This window comes from Apus apus, chromosome 1, assembly GCF_020740795.1.
Source record: "Apus apus isolate bApuApu2 chromosome 1, bApuApu2.pri.cur, whole genome shotgun sequence".
Classification (NCBI taxonomy): domain Eukaryota; kingdom Metazoa; phylum Chordata; class Aves; order Apodiformes; family Apodidae; genus Apus; species Apus apus.
Window position 1 is genome coordinate 61056432 of NC_067282.1, and position 27174 is coordinate 61083605.

The window sequence follows — 27174 nt, forward strand, 5'->3', positions numbered from 1 at the left end:
TTCATATCTTAATTGTTTTTTAATTTTTGCAAAAAGTGAATTATGTGTCTCATAAAAATAGTCTCCTGCTGTTACATGACGATTGATTCCCAGGGCATGTTTGTTTTGTGAGAATCCAGTGGAAAAAATAGCATATTATCCTCTCGTTACAAATTACATTTGTGTATTCATAAGCGTGAAAGAAGAATTAAGGTTGTTTAAGCAGCAGTATTTCTGATTATAAGCTTTCTCCACTTTGTAGTTGTGCTGATTTTTCCATTGTGTGTGTTTGTTGCTTCCTGGTATTAAAATAAGGCAAACAAAAAAAATCCCTACATTGTTAGTAAAGTGGCAAGTAGTCAAATTACATGGCATAGGGCCTTTATATTTATTGCTTACTCTTAAGTAAGAAAGTGGTTGGGGATTGTCATTCTGTATGGATCCAAGTTAGGTCCAGTTTGCACAAGATGTGTGGTTGTTTGCTTACAGGCTTTGCAAACACCTATAGACAGCTGAGGCATCCTCCTGATGCTTTTGGCAAGCTCTGGGAATACTTTCCCTTCCCAATTTCATTTTCTGGTTCTGTCTTTATTACTTCTTACCAGATTTATTTTGAACTCCTCAGTCTGAGTCCCAGTTTATTTACCCTTTCAGTCATAATTTAGAATAAATTGTATTCACCTTTCCTGTTCCTGTGTTCTTCCCTTCTCCCCACAGGATCTGATCTCCTTGTCCTATTAAAGCTCCCTTTCCAGTTTTGTTGTCAAACCCAGTTCTGGGCCTTAGTTGAGTGGGCTTCATCTCCTTTTGGCAACTGAAAATTTATGTTCTGAGAAATACCTTTTGGCAAATTCCTCAGTTTCCATTTGTCTGCCTTTTTACTCGTTTCAGCTCTTCTTCAGGAAGCATACTTAAAATGGGCTTGCTACTTAGAAGCAAGATAAAAGGTATTTCTGTGGCACAGAAGCACTCTTCTTTTCCCCCTATTTACGTATCTCAGAGTGCTGGAGGGACCTTCCTTTCAGCTAAAACATCATAGACAAAGCACATGTACTTGTTCAGTCTCATTTTACTCAAACTTCTTGGTCATGCTGTTATAGGTTCCCTGTCCTTCAGTCCAAATTCAGCTTGAATCTTTCATTTAGTTTAAAGGTTTAGTGAATAATTTTATGCCAATTTTAATTAAGAAATTGAGTTCCAAATCTGGAAAGCTGTGGAAGAAATGATACTTTTTTTGTAAACATTTTAACTTTCTAGTTCATAAATTCAGAAACCACAAATACTAGCTTGTTAGTAAGATACTAAATTATTCTATGACAGTCTGCACAAAAGGATTTTTTTAATAACCAAAATTATCTGCATTCTTAGCAAGCTTTGTTTCAGATTAACTTTAGACCCAGCTCAAATATATTTCCCAATTTACTGACTTTCAGGCTAGAGCACTTGCAGCACTTTGCAGCTTTTACTTGTAAACAAAACAAAAATAGACTTCCCAGTCCTTATGACTGCTGATGATCTCATAGCATGCCAAAGCTAACTTCAGTTGAATTTTTGATATGTTTAGCCCAGCAGTTAATTTATTTTCCTTATGAGTTCTGAATATGATGAGACAAAGCCTAGGTGATGGTTGGGGTTTTCCCTCCAGTATAGTTTCTGCACTTAAAATTACCAGATTTACTAATTTGTCTAATAATCTTTATCCTTTTTCCTCTGATCTATGGAAAGGAGTTTAGATGCTCAGTGGTGTATGTCAAAAGCTATCTTTTAAAATAGTTGGTTTTGTTGTAATGTGGAAAGGATAAAGAGAGTGTCTGTCTGGGACACTAGGAGCTTCTTTACGCAGCTGTGCAGAAGTGTACATAGCCAGTGTGTCTCTTTGAAGAACAAAAAAAATACTATCTGGTGAAAAATAAAAATCAGAATACCTTGTTAAATGTAGCTTGATAAGGCCTGAAAACTACATATACTTTCCCCTCAGAAGGTAGGATTTCCTTGATGTCTAAACCCTCCTTGGCAGAAGGCTTCTTTTCCACTGGGGAGAAGTAGATTCTTCTTGCTGGTGTGGGTTTTTTGTTGGTTTTTTTTGTTGTGAACCTGTGACTACAATATACCTAAATGGGATCTAGGGTCACATTCCTCTGTAATTTCTTTCTTACTTTTGATCACTGCACTGTGCTGGATAGGTTATGGAGGTTATCCTGTTCTCTCCTCCAAAATAACCTGGCTTGAAAAATAGCTGGCATTTCTTCAGAATACACACTGAGATATTTTTTTTCTGCGGAGTATTTCCATTTTATAACAAAGACACCGGAATTTTGTATGGAATGGGAGTTTTGCTTTTCAATTTTCTCTCACCAAGAGCTTGTGTCTGTGACTGGGTAGTCTCAAAACTGTAGATAAATTCTGATAACCTTTAGTGTATCCAGAAGTATGAAGAGCATACTGAGGCTGAAATAACTGAATTTTCACTAGAAATCAGTTTTCATTGTGAATAATAACAGCAGGGGGTGGTGTGTGCTGTGGGATTTGGTGTTTCTCTTTCCAAATAGTTTTCTTGGAGTCTTTCCTAGGCATACTCTTACAAATTAGTTGAATATTTACCAGTCATTTTAACTGCTAGAACTGAACCTTTAGTAAGACACGTGTGGAAAGGTGGTGGAGCTGTAACTGCTGTATTCTTCATTAGTGTCATGTTTCCTGAGGGGACTCTTGTTGTTCAGTGATTTCTGTTCTTTGATTTTTCTTCCAGTTGTATTCTCTTATGGATTAAATGCAGTGTTTTTCCCCAATGTTCTCCAGTTTTTCAGTGACTTGTGTAATTTCAGTCCACTGACCACAAACTCAATATATTGTCTTTCCAGTCTCATTGCTATCTTTTTGATACTCATGGAAAAAGAGAATTTGCAGGAGTCCTTGAGTACAAGGCCTTTCTGCTGTTGAATTGAAAGTAAGTACTGCATTTCAAAAAAACTATGACAATGAAACCACTTCCTGTGTGGCTTGACACTCTTGTGAAATGAGGTAGAATGGGAGGACAGTGTAACACTTAGAATTCATCTTTGTATGGCACATGGGGTTCCAGCTTTCTGGAATGTCACAGAGTGGCTCTAGTAATATCTGTGCACGACACCCATTTCATGTTGATAAGTATACCTTCTTTCTTTGAAAGTGTCTGATATAGTCTGTTGCCCTTCTGAATTACATAGTAAGTGTTATTAAGAGTTAGGCTTATAAAAATCTCTGGTGTCTGGGAATAGTGCAGTAGAACTGCCATTTGCTCAAGTGAACCTTTTTGAGTCCCTGCTGTTGGGCAAGATGGAGAACAGGCAGTGTTTGTGTACTGGTAAGTTGTAGCAGTGTCCTTAAAACAGTGCTCTGTCATTACTTTTGAGTAGGAAAATTAGCAGAATTGAGGATAGAACTGCCACTGGCTTTTCATTCTACACATTAGTTCCACTGTCTCCTCACTTAGGATTTCTTTGTGCCACCACCAGGCCCTCATCGCTGCTATGGCATTAGCCACTGCTCTTTATGCTTCTCTGAGCAGAACTTCTCTTCTGCTCACTTTCCAGCCTGTCCCCGGTGTTTGGGCATGTTCTTTTCCCCCATTCCTTTTCACGGAGGAGAGAAAGTATTGTGAAGTTCCGCGTCTTAGGAAGTCTCTGTTGTCATACACCTGGATAATAACAGCACCACAGCAGCCTCTAGTGGCTTGCTTGGTTTGCTGAACTTCGGGAAAATCCCAAGTCGAGCTCTTCAGCTAGGCTTTTAGGGGAGAAGTTTTGCTGCTGACTGAATGCAAGCCACTTCATTGTCTCTTGGAAGATCGGCAGTAGCCTGCACATACCAGCTGTTCACAAAATGCAGCTAGGGACTTCTCAGACTCTGTAGCACCATGTGCTGAACTATATTTAAGTCCAAGTGTTAACTTTCTTGCTGTTCTTTTTAAATGGAAACAGCCATTATGTTCTGCATTCTCATTATTTTTTCAGAACTGTTTTGCCTGGAGATACCAAGGAATTAGTGCATCAGGTGTTTTCAAGCAGAAAATTAATAGTATTGTTTAGAAAAATAACTTCTGCGGTGAGCTTTCTCAAAGTATGGTGATTATTTATTAACTTGTATATAATCCTATAGCTGTTTCACTTAAGAGCTTTACATTCTGATCTTTCAAAAATAGTAATTGAAACGCTCAGGGTGTTTCTTCCTAATGTCTTCTTTTCTGATTAAAATGTCTTAAGGCATTCTCAACCACCTCTACTGTTTTTGCTGCAATGTTGTTAGCTTCTGTGGTAGGTGAATAGTATTGAGACAGAAAGGTGTAGTTGCTGTTTTCAGTGGTTCTAATTAGAAGGATGTTCAGCTGTCTGTCAAAACAATGCATGTACACTGTAAAAGCTTAGAACACAAAATAGCAAGTTGGCAAAAACTAATTATCTGCTTGTGCTTTAAGAGTATGTTACTTATAAAATAAAGATTTTAAAGTTTGTCAAATATGTCGCAAACAGTGCCATTACATAGTGGCAGATTTGTGACAAAATGTGAGTGGTAACAGTAGAGACTTATGGTGTGATTTCTTCCATCCTTAACAATAAAAGGCTGTCTGTGTTTGTAAACCTAATAAAAGTTACTTTCTTCAACAGGCTGGACTAATTGAAGCCAATGGAGAGCTTAAGGTGTTTATAGACCAAAACCTAAGTCCTGGAAAAGGTAAGAACACAGTTTTTGTAAGACTCAATTTTGTGATCTTTAGTTGTTATGCTTATTAGTCACTTTAAACTACATTCTTAGCATAGTTTTTTTTAAAGCTTTTCTGAAGTTGTATATTATATAATCAGAAAGCAAACTGTAGATTTTCTGTGGTTTATAGTTGTCTGTAAACTGCATGTGAAGTTCAGTGGAGGTTTGTCATACCATACGTGATTTTCTTGTTAGTGTAACTTGTGTATTTTATAAAAGTGAGAGTGGTCTAAAACATCTTTTGGGGCACTGTATTTTAGCAAGTGGGAAAAATGCAGGAATGTAGCAGTTAAAAGTGGGTTGTGACGGTTTTTATGATAGTACATTTGCACTGCTGTTAGCCTATCTGAAACTATTTGGGACAGAACTCTCTTGGACTTGTAGATAATGGCTGTGCATGTGTGATAGTATAATGTAATCAAGCAGTTTAATAAAACACAAGCTGTAAATGTGAGTTTGATATGTAAGCTCAAAACCTACGTATCTAAACATTTGGGGAGTTATTGGCTGTACTTTACAGTTAGTATAGTTGGGGGTGGAAAATGGAAGTACTACTGAGTTGCAGTTGTCTGCACTTTTAGACAACTATATCATATAACGCCTTTTCTGTAAACTGAACATGCTATATGTGAATATTAGATTTTTGTCCCCTGTATTCTTAGGGAGAGGCTGTTTCCATAGTGAGACTAGAACTGTGCTCTGATTTCCAGTTAAGCATCTTATTGCCAGTTTATGAATTTTGCTGGTGGCAGTGTTGGCTTTCAGCTGAATAGTCTTCTCCAGTGTGTTTACCTACTCTTTATAAATAATTGTGTATGTTAATAATCTTTAGTTTGACAGGCTAACTAGTCATTGTTAGATTGCTGATCAGATCAGCTCTTTGTCCTCTGGATTTTCCTTGTAGACAGCCTTTGAGCCTGTGTGATGGTTTTAATCAACTTTAGTGAATGCAAGGTATGAAAATAGTTTATATGACTCCAGTCATATCAGTAGTTTTTCTATGCAAAGTCATGTTTGTGGTTCACAACAGATTGTGGTGAAACGGTTTTTTTTCCCTTGCCGTTGGTTCAAATTGTGATAGTCTGGTTTATTCTTGTTTGTGACAGACAGTGTGCTTTTATAGCTGTACTAAGGGTAAAATTTATTAGGACAGTCACCTATTTCTTCTTGTCTAATGCTTTCGTAAACCTCACTGGTGACAAATCTGTTGACTTCCTGTGCTATTGGGTTATGATAGTACTCTCAGATTAACCTGTAGTCCAGGTCAGCTGAACTCAATTAGTACTGTTGCTCTAATATTTTCTATACTGTTTCAGGAAAACCTGTTGAGCCACCACCAATGTGTCTTAACAGTTTTTCTAAGTACATCAAGTATTTAATAGGAATTTCAATAGGCTCTCTCTTTGACATTCCCTTGTCAAAAATACACATTGCTTTACAAAAACCCGACTAATCTGCCATGATCTACTCTTGATGGAGAAGGCACCAATGGTTGAGCAACTGACATTTATTAACTGGTCCACATGTATATTTATAAGCACAGTCACACACCCTGGAACAAAAAAAGTGTACAGGTAGATTAACCTGCTCCTTAATTGTTGTATTATTTTTCCCTACCCTCTATGGGCATTACAACTGATGTTTTTGTTAGGGCAGATAGGCATCTGTGTCTAGACCCCTGTTACAGTCAGTAGAGAGTTAGTTGAAACACCAAGAATTGGAAATGAGAATCTTCTATTATTTAGCTCTTAACATAGAACTAGGCAAAATAGAGAACATTTAATTATTTGTAGAGCTTCTAAAACAAATTCAGGTGATTTAAATAGTTGATTATAGGCCTGCAGCAGAGTCAAGCTCTATTCTTAATGTATCCTGCCACAAATAATGCAGGCAAACTAAGTTAATTTCTGCACTTCATTGCTTTTAGGGGAGTTTTGTAAAGTTAACAGACAGAAATTGGTTCTTAATATTGAGAAGAAACAACTGTTTTTCTTGGCTTAATAATTTTGTTTCTTGCATCTAGCTTGTCTGTGTTTTATATGTGAGCTCTGTAGCCTTAATCAGAGTTTAAGACAAATATTTTATCACTGATGTATTCTGATATGCATCAACATTTTTTCACTGAAATAGTACTTGATTTCTGTTGCCACTTATAAAATAATTTGTAGGCTTTTTGTGTAGTCTTTAAATGTTGGAATTTTAAATGTAACTACTATACACAAAAGTACTATGTGCTTTCTAAAAGTAGCTGTCTACAATACATGCCATTATATTAAGAAGTCCAGTCGTCTGCTGTCTTGTGAAGGTTGTGCAAAATTTCTCTATTAATTTCACAATGAGGAGGATTCAATCCACAGCAATAGATAAAAAACACAGAGTAAGCTTTCCACAGAGTAGCAGAAGTGTAGCTGGTGTACTTCAGATAAATTGAAGGAATCTTTCTGTTCTTCTCTGATGGACATAATTAAAAGTGGGTTTTTTTCTTCTTCCCCTTTGAATTTGTATTTCTTAAAAGGAATGGTTTTTTTTCTGGAAGTTGCAGGTCAATCACAAGGAAATTTTGAGAATACACTGTTACTTATTTGGGATCCAATCTCGGTACTGTGTCAGATGAGGGATTTGCTTTGCCCAGTCTGCTGACCCCAACAGCAGTACTAGGGCAGGCTCATGTACTTCAGAGAGAATGAAGAACATGGCTGTTTTTGAAATTCGTTCTCCTTGTGCTCTCACAGCACTCAAGGTCTTTGGATCAGTGATATAAGAGGGTTCATTCCAGCATCTTTTCAGAGTAGTCCAACTTTGAGACCCTCCGCAAATAGAGAATGCAACCTCTATGACTTGCTTCAGTTTCCACATGTTGCCAGCCAGATGTAAAAGGAGGAGAAGCTCAGCTGTCAGAGAAATAAAGCTCTTATGGGAGTTGCAGAGGACTTGTCTGCTGGGTTATAAGGACATACTTGCAAAAATATGTTTTGGGAGAAACAGAACAGAATACTTTTCTTGAAGTGGTTCTGTAACACTTCATCAAAGGTCTATAAAGTGAATATGGGACCAACTGGTAGGTATATGTATCATGTATGAAAGATAAGCAGAAGTTGACTCTTTTGGCTGAAACAGGTTGTTCATGCAACCTATTCTTTATAGCCTGAACAGCTTCTGCTGCACAGAATAGCCTGTGAATGGACTTTAATCTGCACTGGCAGAAATCTGGGAACTGTGCACAGGTTATTTTTAGACTTGTTTTGTTACGGTATGTAGCTGTTGTTTCTTAGATGAATGATGACAAGGGAGTATCACTTACCTTGCTATACTGAACAGTTAGGCTGTACAACCACTTCTTGCTCAAAAAGTCCTAAAGCTGTAGAACTTGGGGAAGAATGAGTGTGTTAGGGAATACTGTCTGTATGCAACTCCTGTCCTTATATCCAATAATATCTGCTGTCAGAAACAGGTTGCCAATCTAGACAGACTTTTTTACTTCAACTGATGGAGGCATGCTTCAATCTAATTCATTTTGGACAGGCTGGTCTTAACCATGAGCTCCAGATTAGGATTTTTGTTTTGAAAAAAGACACTGATTTTATTTAAGAGGAGAAAATAGTAAAAGAAAAAAATAGAAAATTGTGGAGTTTATAATGCATATAATTTTGAGTAAATTGGTCATGGGCACCAATTACCATTCTAGAAAATGTTCTAGAACAGTTTTCAGGAACAGCTTTACTGTGTAATAAGAGAGTATCAGTATTTATATGTGGTAGAAATTAGCTGGAAGCTTGTGTGTTCTTCCTCCACTTCTTGTGCAACCTCCAGAAGAGATTGGGTGTAAACTCGCCTGTGTTTTCTCATACCCCTGTGTATTTCCATTAACGGAGTGTGACACCCCATTTAGCCCTGTAAAAAATAGTTCCATGGAGCTGCTGAAGCAAGGTGCAAGTTTTCCTTTGTGTTAAGGTGACACCATTAGCTCTGCTCATTGGGGAAGATTTTCTCTCTGCCTCCTTCTGTTCCTTCACCACTAAGAATTTAGTCTAGAAGCCTAAACCTTGAAGGTAAGTTAAGTATCAGTGGAGCAATACACCAGTTTTATCTAGCCCTGTGTGTTCCAAGGTCATATTATTTCCCAGATCTTAGAAGCATTTAAGAAAGTGTACCATCTAATCAGTTTTTCTTAATGGATAAATTTGTTTACTGTTTGAGTATTTGCCAGTTCTTGGATTAGGAAACTTGAGTAATGCAGGTTTTCAGCATGTTTGTCTGCAGGGTGGTGCTGTTGAAAAGCTCTTAACTTCGGGGAGGTATGATATTTATTACATCTTAGTGCAGCTTTCCTCTTAAGTGCAAGGTCTGTGGAGTTGATAGTCTGGTAATGTCTAAGTGGCAAATCCCCAGATTTTGTCTAGAGTGATGTGGTGTACTACAAGTCTGACTATGAAAGGTTTGGTGTATTTGTTAAGCAGAGAGATAGTTTTCTGGTTCAGGAGATAATCAGAGATGTATGTAATGTGCCGAAAGTGAGATAGGAAGGTTTTAGTTTCAGGAAGTCCTAAGCAATGCCAGGTGCCTTTAAAATGTTGTTCTGCCCGTGAGTTAACATGGACAGCAAAAGGTAGCTGTATATCCAGATGTCTTTTCACTGATGAATTCTCTTAAAGCTACATGGTTTTATATCTGCCACTTGCCCTGTGCTGTGGTATCTACTTCAACTGTGACATCGTGGAATAATGCTAAATCCTGTCGGAAGCAGTTGGAAGTTTCCTTCGCTTATAATAAAATATTCATTTGCATTTTTTTTCCCTAAAGCCTCCATTACTGAGAACATCATTACATGGGACCCTTTCAGTTGCTTGTTACCCTATATTCAGGAATGGGTTTTGTAGAAACTGTGACTAAATTAATACTAGCAAACGTTGAAATTATAATTGGAAGGAATGTTTATAAAAATGTCAAAGGTCAAGTAAAGGGCACTCAAATAGTGATTTACTGCTCTCTTCTTTTCCTGGCAATAATAAAAAGGATTAATTGCTTTATTGAGGACATAATAAGAGCAGTTTATTGTGGGCCAGAATTTCAAATTGATCGTAGTAGTTTGCTTCTTGCATACCTGTGTTACAAGGCAAGGATAATCTCATTTGGATATTTTATTATTTTAGTTTGTTTCCCAGAATCACAGAATTGTAAGAGTTGGAAGGGACCTCTAGAAATCACCTAATCTAACTTACCCAGTTAAGTAGGATAACCTAGAGCACTTTACACAGGACTGCATCCAGGTGCATTTTTAGTATCTCCAGAGATGGAGACTCTACAACCTTCCTGGGCAGCCTATTCCAGTGCCTTGTTGTTCTCATTGTAAATAAGTTTTTTCTTATGTTTAAATGGAACTTCCTAGGTTCCAGCTTTCCATTCTCCATGTTTCCATTCTGGGATAAAAAAAAAAAAAAAACACAACATTGCTAATTCCTGTCTTTGTTTTGGAATATTAACCTGGGTAATTGCTCAAACCTGAAATACCTAAATTCACTCTGTACATGGACTTTGAGTGATAACTATAATTAGAATTAATCTTGAAGGTTGGAGAATATGTATGGGTTGGAGAGAATTTTTAATAGGTGCGGAACCAGTAAAACTTTCTCCCAAGTTTGAGTCTTCTAGAAGTTATTTGGCAATTAATTTGAGAGACTTAGAAAATTTGCTGTTCGGGGAGGTTTCAGTTTGAAGAAAACGGTTACATTTGGGTCCTTGTTAAAGTCAGGTTAGTGTTGAAATATTAAATAGAACACTGTTCAGTTCTAATCCTGCCCCTTGCTTGTGAAGATATTTGAGGGAAATAAATAATCTGCTTCAGGTGAGTGCAAGTGAAAAGATAACCAATGATACTTAATGTTGTATTGAACTTAATACTCTTAATTTAAAAACTACTCAGAAGGAAAATTTTTATCTTCTGACATGCCAGTAGGTGGCATTATTGGTACATAACCTGAAAATACTTTTTAAAGATGTCTAGCTCTTTTCACCGTTTAGACTTTAAAATGTGGCATAAAGAACATTTTCATTTCAGATTCATTTCAGATTTGGTCAAATATCTAAATTTTTAAGATGTATTTAGACTCTTACGTTCCTACACTGCGTAACTTTGTCTTGTTCTCTTTATGACAAGAAACATTTGCATTGTGATGGTTTTGTTAATCTTATTAGCAAGATCAAACCCTCTCTGAGTTTTGGCACTGACTGGAGTTGTTCCTCTGGAACAGAAGTGGAGATCTCTTTCAAAGCCTGTGATTCATACTTTAGAAAACAGACCTCTGTCTGAACATTGATTATAAAATGCTTGTTGTATTATTGCAGCAGTGGTAATTCAAAAAATTACTAATATTGAAAGTTAAGCTGGTGAAGTAAAACTTGCAAATTGGAGTCGTATTTGGAAAAGTCTAAAAAGATTTTTTTTAAAGTCTAAAGGTAGATGATACAGTTTATTTCAACAGAGTTTCACAAAGACTGATTTGTAATAGAGCAAAGTATTACTGGTATCTAAGGATAAGAGTCACCTAAAAGTTTGAGTTGATACAAGAAATTACTTAAGCACTTACTAGTACCACACACTGGGGAAGATTGATGTCTTTGTAAAAGTGCTTAGAATTGCTGTATGAGCACATTTGTTTTCTTAACAGGGTGCTGTGACTTGTTCAATAAGCAGAAATATTTTTACTTGACTTGGCAGAGAACTGTATGTTGTCAAAGTTATGGTAGATTGATAACCTCAACAAAGAGTTCAGTGGGTTCCAATTCTAAAATGTCTGTTGTTTGTAAGAGACGTTACAAACTGCAGCTTCACGGACTAAGACATAATTGTCAACTCAGTCTGCTTTCCCAGATCTTCTAAGTACACCCTTTATATGTATTATCTTTGTGTGTGTGTGTGTATACACACACATGTATGTAATGTAATAACCTGAAAGTAGTCAAGTTGATGCTTTTGTGCTGAGGAGTGATTTTCTTCATAGGTGATGGGGGCTGGGGGCTTACTGGATAAAATGCAGTCTAATGGCATCTTTACACTAAAGTTTTATCATAGGTGCATCTTCAGGAGTCCTGTTGCATTTGGAAGAAGGCAACAGTTCAGGCTCAGTGTTTTAGGGTAGTTTTTGTAAAGCAAAATGCACAGGAAACACTGAACAGTCCTGGAGGTAACTGCTTGGAATTTAATTTCACCTTCACCTTTATTTCGTGTTGGGGTAGAATGAGATTGTTGCCAAGCACTGCATTGGTCACTTGATTGCAGCAGCTTTATGAGTTTGAGGCTTTAGTTCACTGTTTACTGCTGTCTTGATTGAGGTAGAGAAAGAAGGGGAAGCCTAGCCCATCCTTCATACAGAAAACTTTTCATGTAATGATTTTGGTATGATACCTTGTTGTTTTGTCACCTCTTGTTCAGTGATAGTTCGCGTGTAGAGAAGTTGAAGACTACCTGCTCAGCTTATCTGGTTGTGTTCTGACTGGGCTACCAGCTTTCTACAGCTCTGCAATTCTCGCTTTCTCCAATTGAGTCCAGTTGTGACTACAGATGATGTTATGAGCTCTGCTTCACTGCTGTCCAAAATAGGATTCATTCTCATCTCTATCTTGACTTCAGAGATTGCAGACCTGTGTTTGAGCTGCTTGAAGATTGGGACCATTTTTAGAACTCTCGCTCTCCAGGGAGCTTTTTGGGTTCCGTTATTTGGAGTCTTTCAAGGCCTTGAAAATCATTCAGAAAAAGAGTTGCAAGGCATCTTTAAGCCTCTAGTTCTGAATTATTTGAAAATTCCGTTTTTCTTTCTGTTTGCGGGAGACACAGATGCTTTGCTCTTGCTTTATTTAGGAAAGAGGTTACTAGTAAAAACACACTGATCTGTCAGCTACATGGCCGAACTAGACAAATGGAAATTCCTTGAACAGGATGGTAGCAAATAAGAGCTAACTGAAGATGGTATGAAGACAAGTAGAGGCCATGACTAAAGATTAGTGAATCTAATAAAAGTTCTTCTAGAACACTCTAGCAGTATCTGTAATAAGGCCTGTGATTTGCAGAGACCTTGAGAGAAATCTATTCTGATAACCCAGAGCTTTTAAATTGAAAAAACAATTTTGCAAAAAATTAGGTGACCTTAAGCTACTTTACATTCTTGTAAAGAGAGACTGCTCACTTTTTAATTTGAAATTTGATAATTTTTCAGGCAGTTTTCTGCAGACACCAATTTGGAGTTGTGGGTCTGGGAAGAGAGGGACGTATTGTGTAATTAAGACTAGTTTGCCTTTTTTAATTTAGGATTTTGTTTATTATAGGCAGTAGGTTTGATTGACAGGCCTAGACCTGGAATTAGCTTTGTTTGTGTTTGCTTTACAAAATGGTCATAGTATGGAATTTTGTTAATGATGTAGACATCGGATTCCCTCTTCTTCCCCTCCTATCTTTTCTTACCAAAAAGAAGGAAAAATCCACATACATAAGACTGCCAAAACTGAATCTACAACATTTTCCAGATAGTTCTGAGTTTTCATGTAATCTGTATCATATGCATCTTAAGCAGTACTACTTTATAAGTACTACTATAAAGTAGTACTCTGTCTTTATAGAAATTCTATTCCTATTGACATTTTAATTCCTGAAATAAGGAATGTAACATTCTGAATGGCACTTGACCTCCTCAGAAGTGACAATCACTAGTGTGTGTCCCTTCCTTATACTCCTCTTGTTACTTGAAAGTCTTGCTGGTCTTTTTTTGGTTTCCCAAAAGAGACTCACTGGGCTCTTCAACTGATGCTCACTTAGTTTTGAGTTTTATCCAGTAACCGATGATACTGTTATCTTTTTGAGAATGTAAGTCATGTTTTACATGTATTGAGACTGCCTTAGTATTGCTGTGTTCAAGTTGTGTAGCAGTTGTTAAGCTAGATTCCAACTACTCTGTTTTAAAACCATCAATTTCAAAGCTTAATGTAATTACAACAGAAGTTTCTGGAGTTCATAAGAGTGGTTATACTGCAAAATGGCATCTGCAGGGTTAATTTTCTCTTAACTTTCTCTATTCTTCAAATAACCCTCTAACTTTCAGTCACATAGAGTATTTACTTACAAAATGGTCTGCTGGACAGAGTTCGGTTGAGTGTTTCAGGAGATGGTAGGGGGGTTACTTTTCATTCTGACAAACCACTGTCTTCTCATTCTGCACATTCTTATTTTGGGACATAATGATTGCCAGGGTGCTTGCAAAATTACCTTCTTATCAAATCCTGTTCCACTATGTGCTACGTTTCTTCTGTGCTAAAAGACCCAACTGACAATACTTAGTTTGTTAGAGACTGCATTATTGGGAAATTGACTTGCTTTTCTGTTGCCTTTTGTTGTTGAATTGCTCCTATTGCCCTCTCTTCCACAAATAAAGAAAACATAAAGACAGATTACGTCAGAAAATGGTACTGAACCTAGAAAGGGATTTCTGCTCTGGAGGCAAGGAGTACCTCAGCCCAACAGCTTTGATCTGAAACACAGGATTCAAAGGTAGTGCTGTCACACGAACCGAAGTTGTCAGATTTTAGACAGATCTGCTATTTTGTCTACAGAGGGCACTCCTTCCTCTAATTTTAACAGTACTGTGTCTTTTTCTGTGCCATGTCAAGTTACTTAAGATGTTCATACTTGTCTGTATCATCAGTCTGGTTTACTGCTAAAATTCTGCAAGGGGTTATTTCTTTTTGGTAAATTTCTTGGGTTTGTTTTCATGTGCAAGCAAAGGACCGTTTCCAGAGTTCTGCCCTAAATGCAATCAGTAACCAAAGAAGGCTATTTACTGCATACTCTGTATAAAGAGAGCTTTTACTTGGAACAGTTTGTAGACAGATAAAGAATAGATTTTGTTAAAACATGCTGCTACTTCTGCTATGCAAGTTTTAGATTGCATTACTGCTTGATCCTATCAGTATAATTATCTTTTGTTTGGCAGCATTCTGGAACTTCATATTGATGTTCTACTTTATTTAAGTTTAGTGATTGCTTTTAAGTTACTAAGGGTAGTCTTCCAAACTGGTGATGTTTGGGAGACTGAGATTTTAAGTAGTAGTTATATCCCTTGGCATAATTTTTTGTATTCTTTGTGTGGCCTTTTCCATGTTCTTAAAGTATTTAGAAACAGGAAAAAATAAAGAAGAAAAAAATACAGTGTCAGGAACTATGTTTACTATGTTTGTTTTGAAAAAGAACAAGAGTTGGTGCCAGAAGAGGAAGGTGTTTGCAAACTTGTGGTTTAATTTTTACATGTTGTTATTCACATCATATATTGGCCACAATATATTTGGATTATTTGGATTGTAGTGATTGCTGTAAGAGTAACAGTAATTAAAAATTACTCGTAACATTCCTTTGAGAAATTGAACTTTCAGTCACTTGTGAATCTAAGTTAATTAAGTTATTTCTGCTTATACGCTTAAAAACCAAACAAACCACACAAACCACTGTGAAACCAGAGCATTATGAGCCCTTGATGAAAATGCAGGTAGGTATGCAAAAAATGTTTGTACAACAGGTAAATGAGAAAACAGTAGGATGCACTTGAGCAGTGATAAATTGAAAATACTCTCAAAAAAAACCCCTCCATTTTTTCTCTTATTTTCCCCTGTTGTTGAATATATATGCTCTTTCCTCTTTAGTATGATGCCTTTTATAGGTTGACTTTGACTTTGCTTCAGACTGAAGTGTGTGCTGCTGTTCTTCCTACTACATTTGTATTTCCTTGCCAGTTTGTGTCATGTAGACAGAGGTACCTTGTAGTTTCTGTTCGTTCAGTTGCATGAATTAACTCTGGCACAGCACCACAGAAATGTAAATGTAATTAAAAACTTTAAAGAAGCATAGTGTGTACTCTTCCCTTTATGCAGAGGTCAGGAAGGCCAAGGCGCAGCTGGAGCTGAACTTGGCAAGAGATGTAAAGAAAAACAAGAAGGGCTTCTACAGGTATGTAAACCAGAAAAGGAAGATTAAGGAAAGTGTACCCCCCCGATGAGCAACAGTGGTGAACTACTAACAAGAGATGAAGATAAGGCTGAGATTCTCAACAACTTTATTGCCTCAGTCTTCCCTGGCAACCCTTCTCCTCACAGCTCTCAAGTTGATGGCCCACAGGACAGAGACCAGGGAGACAAAGTCCCTCTCATCATAAGCTAAGACAAGGTTTGTGACCATCTGAGGAACCTGAACAAACACAAGTCCATGGGACCTGATGAGATGCATCCCAGACTCCTGAAGGAATTGACTGATTCTAGTTGCCAAGCCACTCTTCATGATACTTGAAAAGTCATGGCAGTCAGGTGAAGTCCCTAGTGACTGGAAGAAAGGAAAGATTACACTTACTTTTTTAAAAAGAGTTGAAAGGAGAACCCTGAGAACTACGGACCTGTCAGCCTCACCTCTGTGCCTGGGAAGATCATGGAACAGATCCTCCTAGAAGGCACATGGAGGACAGGGAGGTTATTCAGGACAGCCAGCATGGCTTTACTAAGGGCAAATCCTGCCTGACCAACCTAGTGGCTTTCTGTAATGGAGTGACTGCATCAGTGGACAAGGGAAGACCTATGGATGTTCGTTTAGTGCTAGAAGGATAGGTGACATCCTACACGATTTTTTTTAAGGACTCGGATAACTGTAGAGTAGTAAGTCAGACTTGTGTTAGACACATTAGTTGAATGCTGAAGAGAGGAGGGAAGTTGTAAGCATATGGATAAATGTAATAATGGACAGGAGTTAACAGGACTTTTCTAGAGGGAGGTGGAAAGGAAAGCTATAAAGTTATGTCTTTTCAAAGTCATGCTTGGAAAGAGTCAACAACCATTTGGATAAGAGTTATCTAATCAGTGCGATGTCCTTGAGTTTCTTAAAAATAACAATAAACCCCCTTGATTATCAACATCCTTAATCAGCCTATCAAAGAAACTAAAGGTGTCATAGAATGGGACGGTCCTCCCGTAGGTTAATAATTGGTCAAAACTAAGCTAGATATGATGAGGACCCCAAGTGAGCTATTAGTAATCAAGAAAGATCTTGAAGTTGTTCTAGGTTACATTATGAAAATGTTGCATTGGTGTTTGGGGAAGAAGCAAATTGAATTTTAAGAATTATTTGAAAGAAACAGGGAATAAAATAGAAAATGTGTGTCAGCGTTTGACTCGGGTCCGACAACAATGCTCTTGATCCCCCCCCCCTCCCACCCAGGTAGGGAAGGAGAGAGAGAGAGAAAAAGAGAGACTTGGCTGGATTGAAAACTAAACTACACAGCTTTAATTAAACACTAATGATATAAGAAAATATATAAAATTATATACAGATATGTTCAGGTACGAGCAAAAGCCTCTCACCTTCCCCCACCCCCAGCAACTCCCACAGCACTCCCCTCAGCTGGAGCAGTCCCGAGGAATCCCGGAGCTGCTGCTGTAGAGAGCTCAGAGTGATGAGGGTCAGGAGAGCTCGAGCCTAAGGGTCGACGGTGCTGGATGGACGGAGTCCTCTCCGGATGCTGACCATGAACAGAAGAGAAGGGAAGAAAAGGCAGGAAGGAAGTTGTCTTCTGTGATCTCTGACCTTCCTCTGAGCTTGTGTAGATACATGGAATATCTCTGGCCAGTTTTGCTGTCTAACTCAGCCTCCTACAGGGAGGTCATAGATCTCCCTGTAATGTCTGAGCCAGCAGAGTGAAGGTGCGACCTCGAAGACCCAGCAGTTACAAAAACATTCCAATGTCTTTATCAGCCTAGCTAGAACAGAATGTTGCTAGTTAAAAGAAAGCTCACTGAAGAAAAAAAAAAATCAGTAAAAAGGGAAATTGGCTTCATCCTGGCTCAAACCAGGACAATGTGCCATGGAGTTATACAATAGCATACAGTGTTCTTTGACACAAATAATCTGTCCATCCCTGTCCTCTGCAAAAATAGAAGGTAGGAGGACTAGAAAAAGTGTATGGGCAACAAGACCTGTCAAAAGTATGGAAGGGTGATTAGTTAAATGAGACAACTTTGGAAAGCAGTCACAACTCTTACTTCACACTGGAAATACAATGTTTGAGTTGTTTTGTTGGTTTTTTAAAGCAATGAGGAAGAGGTAGTTAAAAAAGACATGTTGAACTCCAGGAAGCTGAGAAAAGGACACAAAGCACTAATAGTCCAGATAGTTTATATTGCTTTACTGCATTCTGCAGAGGAGAAGAGCACAAGGAAACAGGCTACAATAGTGATGGGTGTTTTTGAAGGAACAGGAAGGCATAACAGACTTTACGTTACAAACTAAGTAGCTGCTGGTTGTCTGAAAGAGCTCTGGAAAGTTGGTTAATAACAGAAGAATGACAGGCTAGTGCATCCTGTTCAAATCTGGGAGACTCGGAATAAATTCTTGCGTGAAGCTATCAGTTTAACATGGAATAGTAGTAGCAGCTGGAGAAAAATGGCCTTTGGAAAGCAAGGTTTTAAACAAGATAGGAGTTGTCCCCGACTTCTGTAGACGATCTAAATGCATAAGAGGGATAGCAGGCATCAAGGACTCAGTAGGGCCATTTCCTGATACACCTTACCTAATGCTTCTGTATTGGATAATGGGAAAAAAAGGAAGAAGAATGGAAATTGTGACAAGTTGTTCTGCCTCATTGGTTGCTATAAAAGTGAACTGAGGAAAAGGACTACTAAACCTTTCACCTGACAACCAAGTGACACATTTCAGCAAAATGTCTCCAGTATTTTAGACATGTTTGCCCCATTATTCTTCTTTCTGTAGTCAGTCTTTGTTTTCTCTTTTTTGTTTGTTTGGTTTGGTTGTTTGTAGTTTGTTGGTTGGTTGGGTTTTTTAACTATGACAGTTGTTTGGTTTTTTTAAAAATATTTTATGTTAGAGGATACCTGGCTTGGTATTTTTGTAGTTGAGTTTTTGTTTTACAAATCTTGAGACTTGCTGTGACCTATAAATGGTGATAGTGGCTGGCTTATGAACATGAAGAGAGCAGCTTTCCCTACAGGTTTGGTATACTGTGTTTCCTGTCTTTTGGTCAAATACTGGATTATTGAGGACTTGTTCTTTAATTCTCTGTTTTCAGCTGGGACAGGGCACTTAGAAAAAAGTTGAGAATGTTCTTTTGGAAGGACCTGTGCTAACCAAATTTTACCCTTCTGAGGCATGTTGCTCTACAGGAGATAGGTCATATGCTGCAGCTTTGAGTGTGTTTTTCAGGTGAAAATATTTCAATAGCCAGCAGAAGATAGGGGTAGAAGAGGGAGGGGATTATGCTTTCTGTCAGATGCCCATCATCTCTCACTCTTGATTTGAGAGATGAATTGGAATACAAGGAATTAAAGCACGTTCATACTAGATCACTGACCTGTAAGGTTACATAGGATGAAGTTTGAGAGAATGTATCATGCATCTTACTTTTTTTGTTTCAAATGTGTTTATATTAACTAAGTGCAGTTCAGAGCTAGTTTCTATTAATACGCTTTGCTAATATAGCTGAAACTGGAATTGCTGAAATAATAAGTGGCTGACCTGAAGGTATTTATTTGTATTTGTTTTAGGGGTTGTTTCTCTATTGGCTGTTCATCCTTCTACAGTAAATACGCTTGGAAAACAGCTCCTGCCAAAAACATTTGGACAGTCTAATGTCAACATTGCACAACAAGTGGTAAGGAGACTGCTGTGTTTTTTGGTTTTTAGGCTTTTTAGATTTTTTTGTTTGGTGTTGGTTTTTTGTTTTTTTTATTATTATTGCTTGCATATACTGTAAATCTGACTTGCAGCTTGCTATTTGGTATCACTTGTCACTGGCAGATTGTCTAAGCTCATTTCTAATTTTAATGCAAATGTTCTTTTACATAAAGAATGCAAGGATTACTGTCAAAGTGGATACCTGAATATTAAGATGGCTTTACCTTTTGCTAGTCTTGCCAGTTAAAATCAGTGGCTCTTTCAGATTCTGCTTTGAAATTCCCTCATAGGTCTAATGGAGTCCATTAGCACATTTTTATTGAGATTAAAGTAAGATGGAATAACATTGAAAACAGAGCTGCATTTCTTAGTGCTTAATTTAGATTATCTTTTGCTTAAATACTTATTGTGAACCTTGTGCGAGGTTTATAAGATATTTCAAATAATCTAATACTTCATTAGGTAATACTTAGGTTGTGAGAAGTCACTTTTATAGTGATCAAAATTAAAACTTGGTGATCTGAAAAGAGTGGGGCTCAGTTCATCTTCTAGAAAGCAACTGTAATATGTAAGCAACTGACATGGAATATGTTATATTTGGTTTTCTTGATAAAGCAATTTCACATCTGCATTTCCCAACTCTTAAGCTCTAAGGAGTGTTTTGCAACTGAGGCTACCTGAATGAATAGCTGTAGCACTTCAGTTGTGTGGCTGTTTCAACTGTCCGGTCACACTGCAGTAGGCAGTGTTAATTAACTATATTTGGAAGTCGTTACCATTTTCAGATAGTTGGTGTGGTATAACTGTCAGTTTGAAGCAGGAAACAAAGAGAATAAAATCTTCAAACCTCTATGTCCTTCCATGTTCTTAATTGAATTGTGTATTGAGTATCACTGTGTCTAAGTCATAAGCTTCATATAGCTTGAAAAGACTGTGTACATACTAGAGTTTAATGTTGAAAATGAAATGTTCTGTTTTCTTTAAGTACCAAAACTAGGGGATAATAATGAAATTACAAATTACTGTTTTTCTTTTTAAACTTTTATCAGTGAGTAAATTAATGTTTATAGCAGTGTTATTATACATATAAAATAAACTTGTATATCTTCCATCACAAGTTCAAGTAGACAGATCTTCATCAGTGTTGCCTGTGGTTAATTTTACATGGTTACATTATTTTAAAAATACTATTCCAAAGAATATCTGCTCTTAATGGTGATTTTCTTAGTATGATTTACATTTGCAATAATATTTTTTTCAGCACTTGAATTCTTACTCTGAACTTATTAGCATTATTTTTTTTGTGAAAGGGCCCATATCAGGGTATTTGTATTGGCTGCTGTCAGCCAATACGTAATTAGATGCTTAGTTGTATGGTATTAAAGAAGAGGTGAAGGTTTTGTTTTGTGTGTATAAAGGGAGAAATTTTGGGTAAGTTTCTGTTGACTTTATAGTTCTGAAGGGGATAGTAAGAACTATAAAAAATTACCATTAGAACTCTGAAAATTACGAGGAGATAAATGTTTTACCAGTGTGTAAAATGTTTTTGGGAAGCAGAGTTGAGGAGCTGGCTTGCGACCCTGCTCGACTTTCTAACCTTTGAGTGGTAAAAACAGGCTTTCAATACTCAGGTACCTAATTTTCTGAGCTTGTGTTCTATGTTGAGGTAGTCCGATTTTTTTAATACTGTTTCCATATAAGTTTTTTCTGTTGAGTATAGTGAAGGGGACTGTGTGGGTCTCTCTTGCTGTTCTGTTCTGTTGCCCTGATCTTACTCATTCTTAAGGACCTGAACTGTAATCTTGTTCTTTTTCGAAATCAGGAAACTTAAGAGGAACAGCAGACACTTCTTTTTCTATTTTTGCTTCCCCCACCCCTTCCCAGTCCCTCTGCCTTTTCTAAACCTGTCATCTCTAATTCTGTCTACCCGCTTTCATTTTAGGGTATTCTTAGTGACTCAGTACTACTTAGCTCTTTTAATTTATGCACTTTTCATTAAAAGTCATGATTGGTTTTGGACTTGTGAATAAATTTAGGGGCATTAACATTTCTATTAAGGAGCCAATAATACTAAGTAGTTCCTTAGAAGATCTGCAACTCTAGACTGTAAGGTCTATGTTAATAATGATACATTAAAGCACATAATTCTGGATAGTTTGCAGACCTTTCTGAGTTAGAAGGGGAATGCAGAGAAGGTTTTGAATGTACTGAACAGACTTCACTTTTCCACTTCAGAAATGAGCCTGTGAATTTGTACAGTCTTCTGTTTATTCCTTTGTACTGTTGAGTATTTCAAGACACAACTGAGCACAACAATGTCTAGGCTTTCCTGCTGCCAAACAGTTTGTTTTTCTCCCAGCTGTAATTCCACTCCCTCCCCTGTACTAATTTGGCTTTAATCTTACTGCAGTCATACAAAGTCTAGACGTGGTACCAGGGTGATGGTAGGTCTGTTAGTGAAGTTGGGAAGCTGGAGAATAGAGTGGGACCTTCTAATTTTAGGCTCTGCAAGCAAGATGTTGAATCATCTCTTCCAGTACTCCTCCTTATTCCTCTTAAGAAGTAAAAACTAGCTCACAGCTTTCCTGTTCTCTGTATTGTTTACAAAACTTGCATAAGCACACCTGTCATTTTTTTGCAGTGAGATATTTGGTGAACCAGACCAGTCAATAGTAGAACTGATAGTATTTTTTTCACAGAGAGAAAGTGAGCTGTTTCACCTACATCCTGTGCATATTTGGCACCCCCCACCCTCATTTGGTTTCCCACAATCAAATTTTTGGCTATGAAGAGTAGTAAGGGAGATTAGTTGACTTTCCATAAGAATTAGAAACACTTTACATGGAAGTAAGCTACTGGAAAGGTAGAAGGGCCCAAGATTTTCCAGCTGTCAGAAGTGGATGTAACAAACCTGTTTGTTAACTAGTGAGAGAGCTGGCATAATACAGGGTGACAGCGGGGAAAAAGCACAGCTGTTTTTCCTTCCAGGCAGCTGGTATCACAACAATGTAATACTCACTAGACTGGCTCTTGCATTCTACATTTAAAGGTTATTTGAATTTGGTTCGTTTTAATTGTGTTTTGAGATGTTCTACTTCATTCTTGTTGGGGCTGAATTATTGAAGCTAGCCTCAGCAAGAAAGAAAATTTTGTTGGTGAGGCAGAATGTCACTGCAAGAAAATACAGCAGGCTTGTAGGTTGTTATGAGTTTATGTTCATTTGATGTTTGTTTCACTTCCCTGATGTCAGGAATGCAACCAGCTGTTTCCACTGAGAGGTAAACATACCCCCCAAAAGTGGGTATATGTTTCTATACAATAGAAATTTGCACAGTATAATTTTGTTTGCCTAAACAGGTATTCTCTAGAAAGTTAAATTTAAAACATTTCAGAGGTTAAAAAAATAATCTGCAAAAGTGGGAGTTCTGCTTCAGCTAGTGTTCACAGAGGAGGGAATTGTGGCTTGGTGTATGAATGGGTATATTACTCATGATCAGATTAGCACATCTTCAGGACTACTTACCTGTAAGCTGGATGACTTTGATCAGCTCAGTGTGCGCTCCCAACATGTATAGAATTAAATGGTTTTGCCTAAATTGGTCTTACTGTAGTGATCAGGAAAGTTGGCCCATACTCTTCATCACCAGTAACATAAATGTATTTTGATTTTGACTTAAGTGATAGAAGCAGACTGTAGGAGAGAATTTTGCCTTTCTTGAATCAACTCTTCATTTTCTCTGCTTTTACTGATTTTTCAGATATTTTTGTTTCATATGTTAATATTTTAACTAATTTACTGCTGCTTCTTTATATGTAGTCTGGATTTCTTTCCTTTTTTCCTTTTTTCTTTTTTTGGGGGGTGCTTTGATATAATCCAAGTTAGTATAGAACAGTATTAAAAAATAAAGCAACCGTGAAAAGCTCAGCTAAGAGTGATAAAACATAAGCACTCATTGCTTGGGAACTGCTCTGACTACATAATACGTATTCTGAAGATTTTTCTGGTAGTGTGGATAAATTTAATGCACCTAATAAAGTAGGTAGAGAAGTGTTACTCGTGTGGATAATGCATCATTTGAATAATGCAGCATCTGAAGATCTTTGACTACTTACAATTGTTTTCAGATTATTTTATCTTTCGGTAGGTTATTGGTACACCTCAGAGACCTTCAGCGCCAAATACTATTCTGGTAGGAAGTCCACATACACCTAACACACATTTTGTGTCACAGAACCAGACTGCAGATTCTTCGCCATGGTCTGCTGGGTAAGCAAAATAAAAGTTCCAAAAGATGAATTGCATTGTGTTCACTGTGATAGTGTATGTACTCTTGAGGCTAGCAGTGTGAGAGAGACAGTGTGTTCACCTTTCCATCAAGAAGACTTAAGCATTAAAGTATACTGTACTAAAACTCAGGTGTAGTCACACAGGAATGAATACTCCCTCATTTGTCATAAAAACAGCCAGAGTATTTTCTGTGAACACTGATAGATAGTTGCATGTTACTTACCTTTAGAGAATTTAGCTCCTAAAAGAACAGAGGAATTAATCTGACTTGAGTCTATGATTCAGTTTTTAGTATGGCATTTCTCTTTTTGTGGAGTATTTCCAAACAATAAAAAACATTTCAGATTGAACAAATGTATCCTGAAGTATCATTTGAAAGAAGAATGAAGTTCTTACTGGAAAAAAATATTAGATGCCATGAATGCATTCTTGTGGTGTCTTTTCTCATGCAAGCTTGTATTTAGGTAGGGGTCTCTTGTTAATTGCAGTTGCTTTAAAACTAAATTTATCATCAGTGCCTTGTTACACATAAACACATCTCTACTTCAGGGTTATACTGCAAAATGAGATGTAGAGAATTGAGAGGTTTCCTTGCTGGTTCTAATTTTGTTGATACTTAAATAATTTTCCCCCAAGTTACAAGGAACTTTTTTTTTCAAGATATGCAGAAAACTTTTCTATATTTCTTTTATCTGTTTTAATGAGTCATTTGTAATGACTTCACACACTTTAACTTCATATCTGTGCTTTAGTAACAGAGTAATGTTTAGCAAGTTCAAACAGTATCAGGTTTTGTCCAGTGGTCATTTGATATATGTAGAACAATGCTCAATCTTATTTTTTGTGGTCAAACTAGATGGGGTATTTAAATTTATAAATTTAAATTAATAAAAAAAAATGAACAACCAAACAAAACCTGAAACAAACTCCAAAAATGTTATCTCCTGTAATTCACTGTTCATGTTTTAGCATTTATCCCCCTATCCTTTCTTGTCTTGAAGATTGAAAGGCATTATTTGCTGACTTCCTCCAGGAATATCCCTATTGTTAACTTACTGTCTGCTACTGGAGCTACCAGAGTTGCCAAAAGGATGAATTTTTACTGTATTTCAGCATCAAGATATTAGAATTGTTACTTTTTGTAAACTCTAGGGGAAAAAATTATGGAAAAAAATGTTTGGAAGGGGTAAGAAGCAGAATAAAAGGGAAGGTTTGGTTTTTGCAGCAGTGTGCCTGTATTTGAAAAAGAGACATTAAATATTCCAAAGTTCAAATCTTCTTAAAATATATATTATACATATATTTAGGAAGCGGAACAAAAAAGGAGAGAAGAATGGCAAGGGTTTACGTCATTTCTCTATGAAGGTTTGTGAGAAGGTACAAAGAAAAGGAACCACCTCATACAATGAGGTGGCAGACGAGTTGGTTGCAGAATTCAGTACCACTGATAATCACATTTCACCAAATGAATCAGTAAGTATATGGGAGGTCAATTACATGTGAACTGAATGGGGGAAGAGAACTTTCTTTTGAGACTTTTGTATTTCTTTTCTGACTGCTAAGTGAAACAGTTCAGATGTTACCTGAGCTTACGCATTTACTGTCATATGTTTATTTTCAAATATTTTTATCACAGATGCGTTTTTGATTAATGCACTATGTCTACAGCAGGCTTATGACCAGAAGAATATTAGACGACGTGTCTATGATGCCTTAAATGTCCTTATGGCCATGAACATTATCTCTAAGGAGAAGAAAGAAATCAAATGGATTGGTCTACCTACTAACTCGGCTCAGGAATGTCAGAATTTAGAGGTATATGTATTAGGAAATTCAGAGCGGCTTTGTGTTTCAGTAAATGTGTTATGATCCAACATTTGCCTGTGATCTTCTGAGATAGCAAGGAAAAATAGTGTGGTCCCATTTGGCTCATTCTTTTTTATATGTATTTACAGAACACAAATGTAAACTTCCAGCTTGCTTAAATATATATATTTTTTAGTTCTTCTGTGACAAAAATACAGCTCTGGCAGAAGTTTTACTGTATACGTGAAATGGTTCTGAGTGAAAGTTAATCGAAATGAAAGATTTATGTGTATTTCCAACACTGCAGTAGTGGTTCTCGAGAGTCAGGAAGATTTGTTTTCTCCAGATGCCAGACAAATAATACGTCTGTGATGACAGGTGTTGCAGGCAGACCTGTGTGTATATATGCATTGCTCTTACCTATATCTGACATTTGTCTTACACGAGCACGGCAGACCTTTTTACTGCATCTCTTCGATAAGAAGCAAAATGCCTTATACTGAAAGGCATCTGTAATTTCTGGCAGGATTTTTTCATTATTATCCTGAGATTTGCAGGATAGTAAAACTACCAAGGTTTACTGAAATAAATTTATCAGAATAGAATGAGACTTTGTGTTTATTCTTAATAACTGTAGATTTGCTTCAGCAGGACTGAAATCAATGTAGAAGCAGGCAAATTGGAAAAAAATAACTTTGGAATCTATCTACAGAGGACTAATTCTGTGGAGATTTTTGTTTGATATTGCTAATTGATTTTTCAGTTAGTACTGTAATTGCTATCTAGATGACTAAAATAGAAGGTATCTAATCAACCTGAGTTTTAATAATACCATCCCAAGTAAAAAAATGCTAGTTAGGGTAAGAGAGTGCTTATTGGGACATAAAAAGTAGGGTGAGTGTGGATGGTGAAGTGATTTCAAGATGACAGTGCTGTGTGTTGAATACGGAACCAGGTGACTGGAAGGGTTTTAAAAGCAGACCTCTTTGGATCCATCTCACAAAGTATGGTATTGCCAGTAATATTAGAGCAAAAGAAAATGAATGTGGCTAGTTCAGCTGGGTTTGATGTCGTGACTGATAATGTCCTAAAGGAGAGTAAAATAATTACTCTGTAATTATCTCTGTAAGATAATTAACTCTGTAAGATAATAACTGAAGTAAAAACAAAAAGAAACAAACTGAAAAAAACAAATCAAACAAAAAAAATTAGAATGTAGTAATGCACAGCAAAAGTTCATGCATTTAAGATGGGAACAATGACAACTTCTGATAAGAAAGTGAGAAATTGTTAATTGGCTGTCACAAGAGGAGGAAAGTTTTATGTTAACCTTTGAAAAGTTGAGCCACAAGTAATCTTGAAAATAGTATTCTTCTGCTTAATAGCTGTTTCTTTTCCAGAAATGTTTACTTTGTACAGTTTCCTTTTAACATTGCGTCTTTTGTGGTAGTGAGTTTCAGTTGCATAGAGAACTTCTTATGAAATACCTTTTGGTTTTGTTTGAGCATACTTTGTTTAGGACCTACCCTCTGACATATTTTTAAAATTATTTTTAAAAATTCTTTTTATTGTAAATGATTGGGACCTGGTCATCACTTTCTCTATGCTATTCATGGGGTTTTTTTAGATGTTTTCCATGTTCTCCCCTGTAACT

The 27174-nt window shown here is 36.9% G+C and overlaps 1 protein-coding gene across 4 annotated transcripts in view; it reads left to right on the forward strand.

Moving 5' to 3' along the window:
• Positions 1 to 27174, forward strand: part of TFDP1 (transcription factor Dp-1) — a 43175-nt gene that overhangs the window by 8666 nt on the left and 7335 nt on the right. For 3 of the 4 annotated variants that reach the window (XM_051623762.1, XM_051623746.1, XM_051623752.1), the window contains exons 3-7: positions 4623 to 4689; positions 19297 to 19403; positions 23572 to 23693; positions 25022 to 25187; positions 25383 to 25529. In XM_051623762.1, the coding sequence (XP_051479722.1) occupies positions 4623 to 4689; positions 19297 to 19403; positions 23572 to 23693; positions 25022 to 25187; positions 25383 to 25529 (609 nt within the window). The remainder of the gene's footprint in view (positions 1 to 4622; positions 4690 to 19296; positions 19404 to 23571; positions 23694 to 25021; positions 25188 to 25382; positions 25530 to 27174) is intronic. The other variant, XM_051623772.1, reaches the window with a different exon arrangement.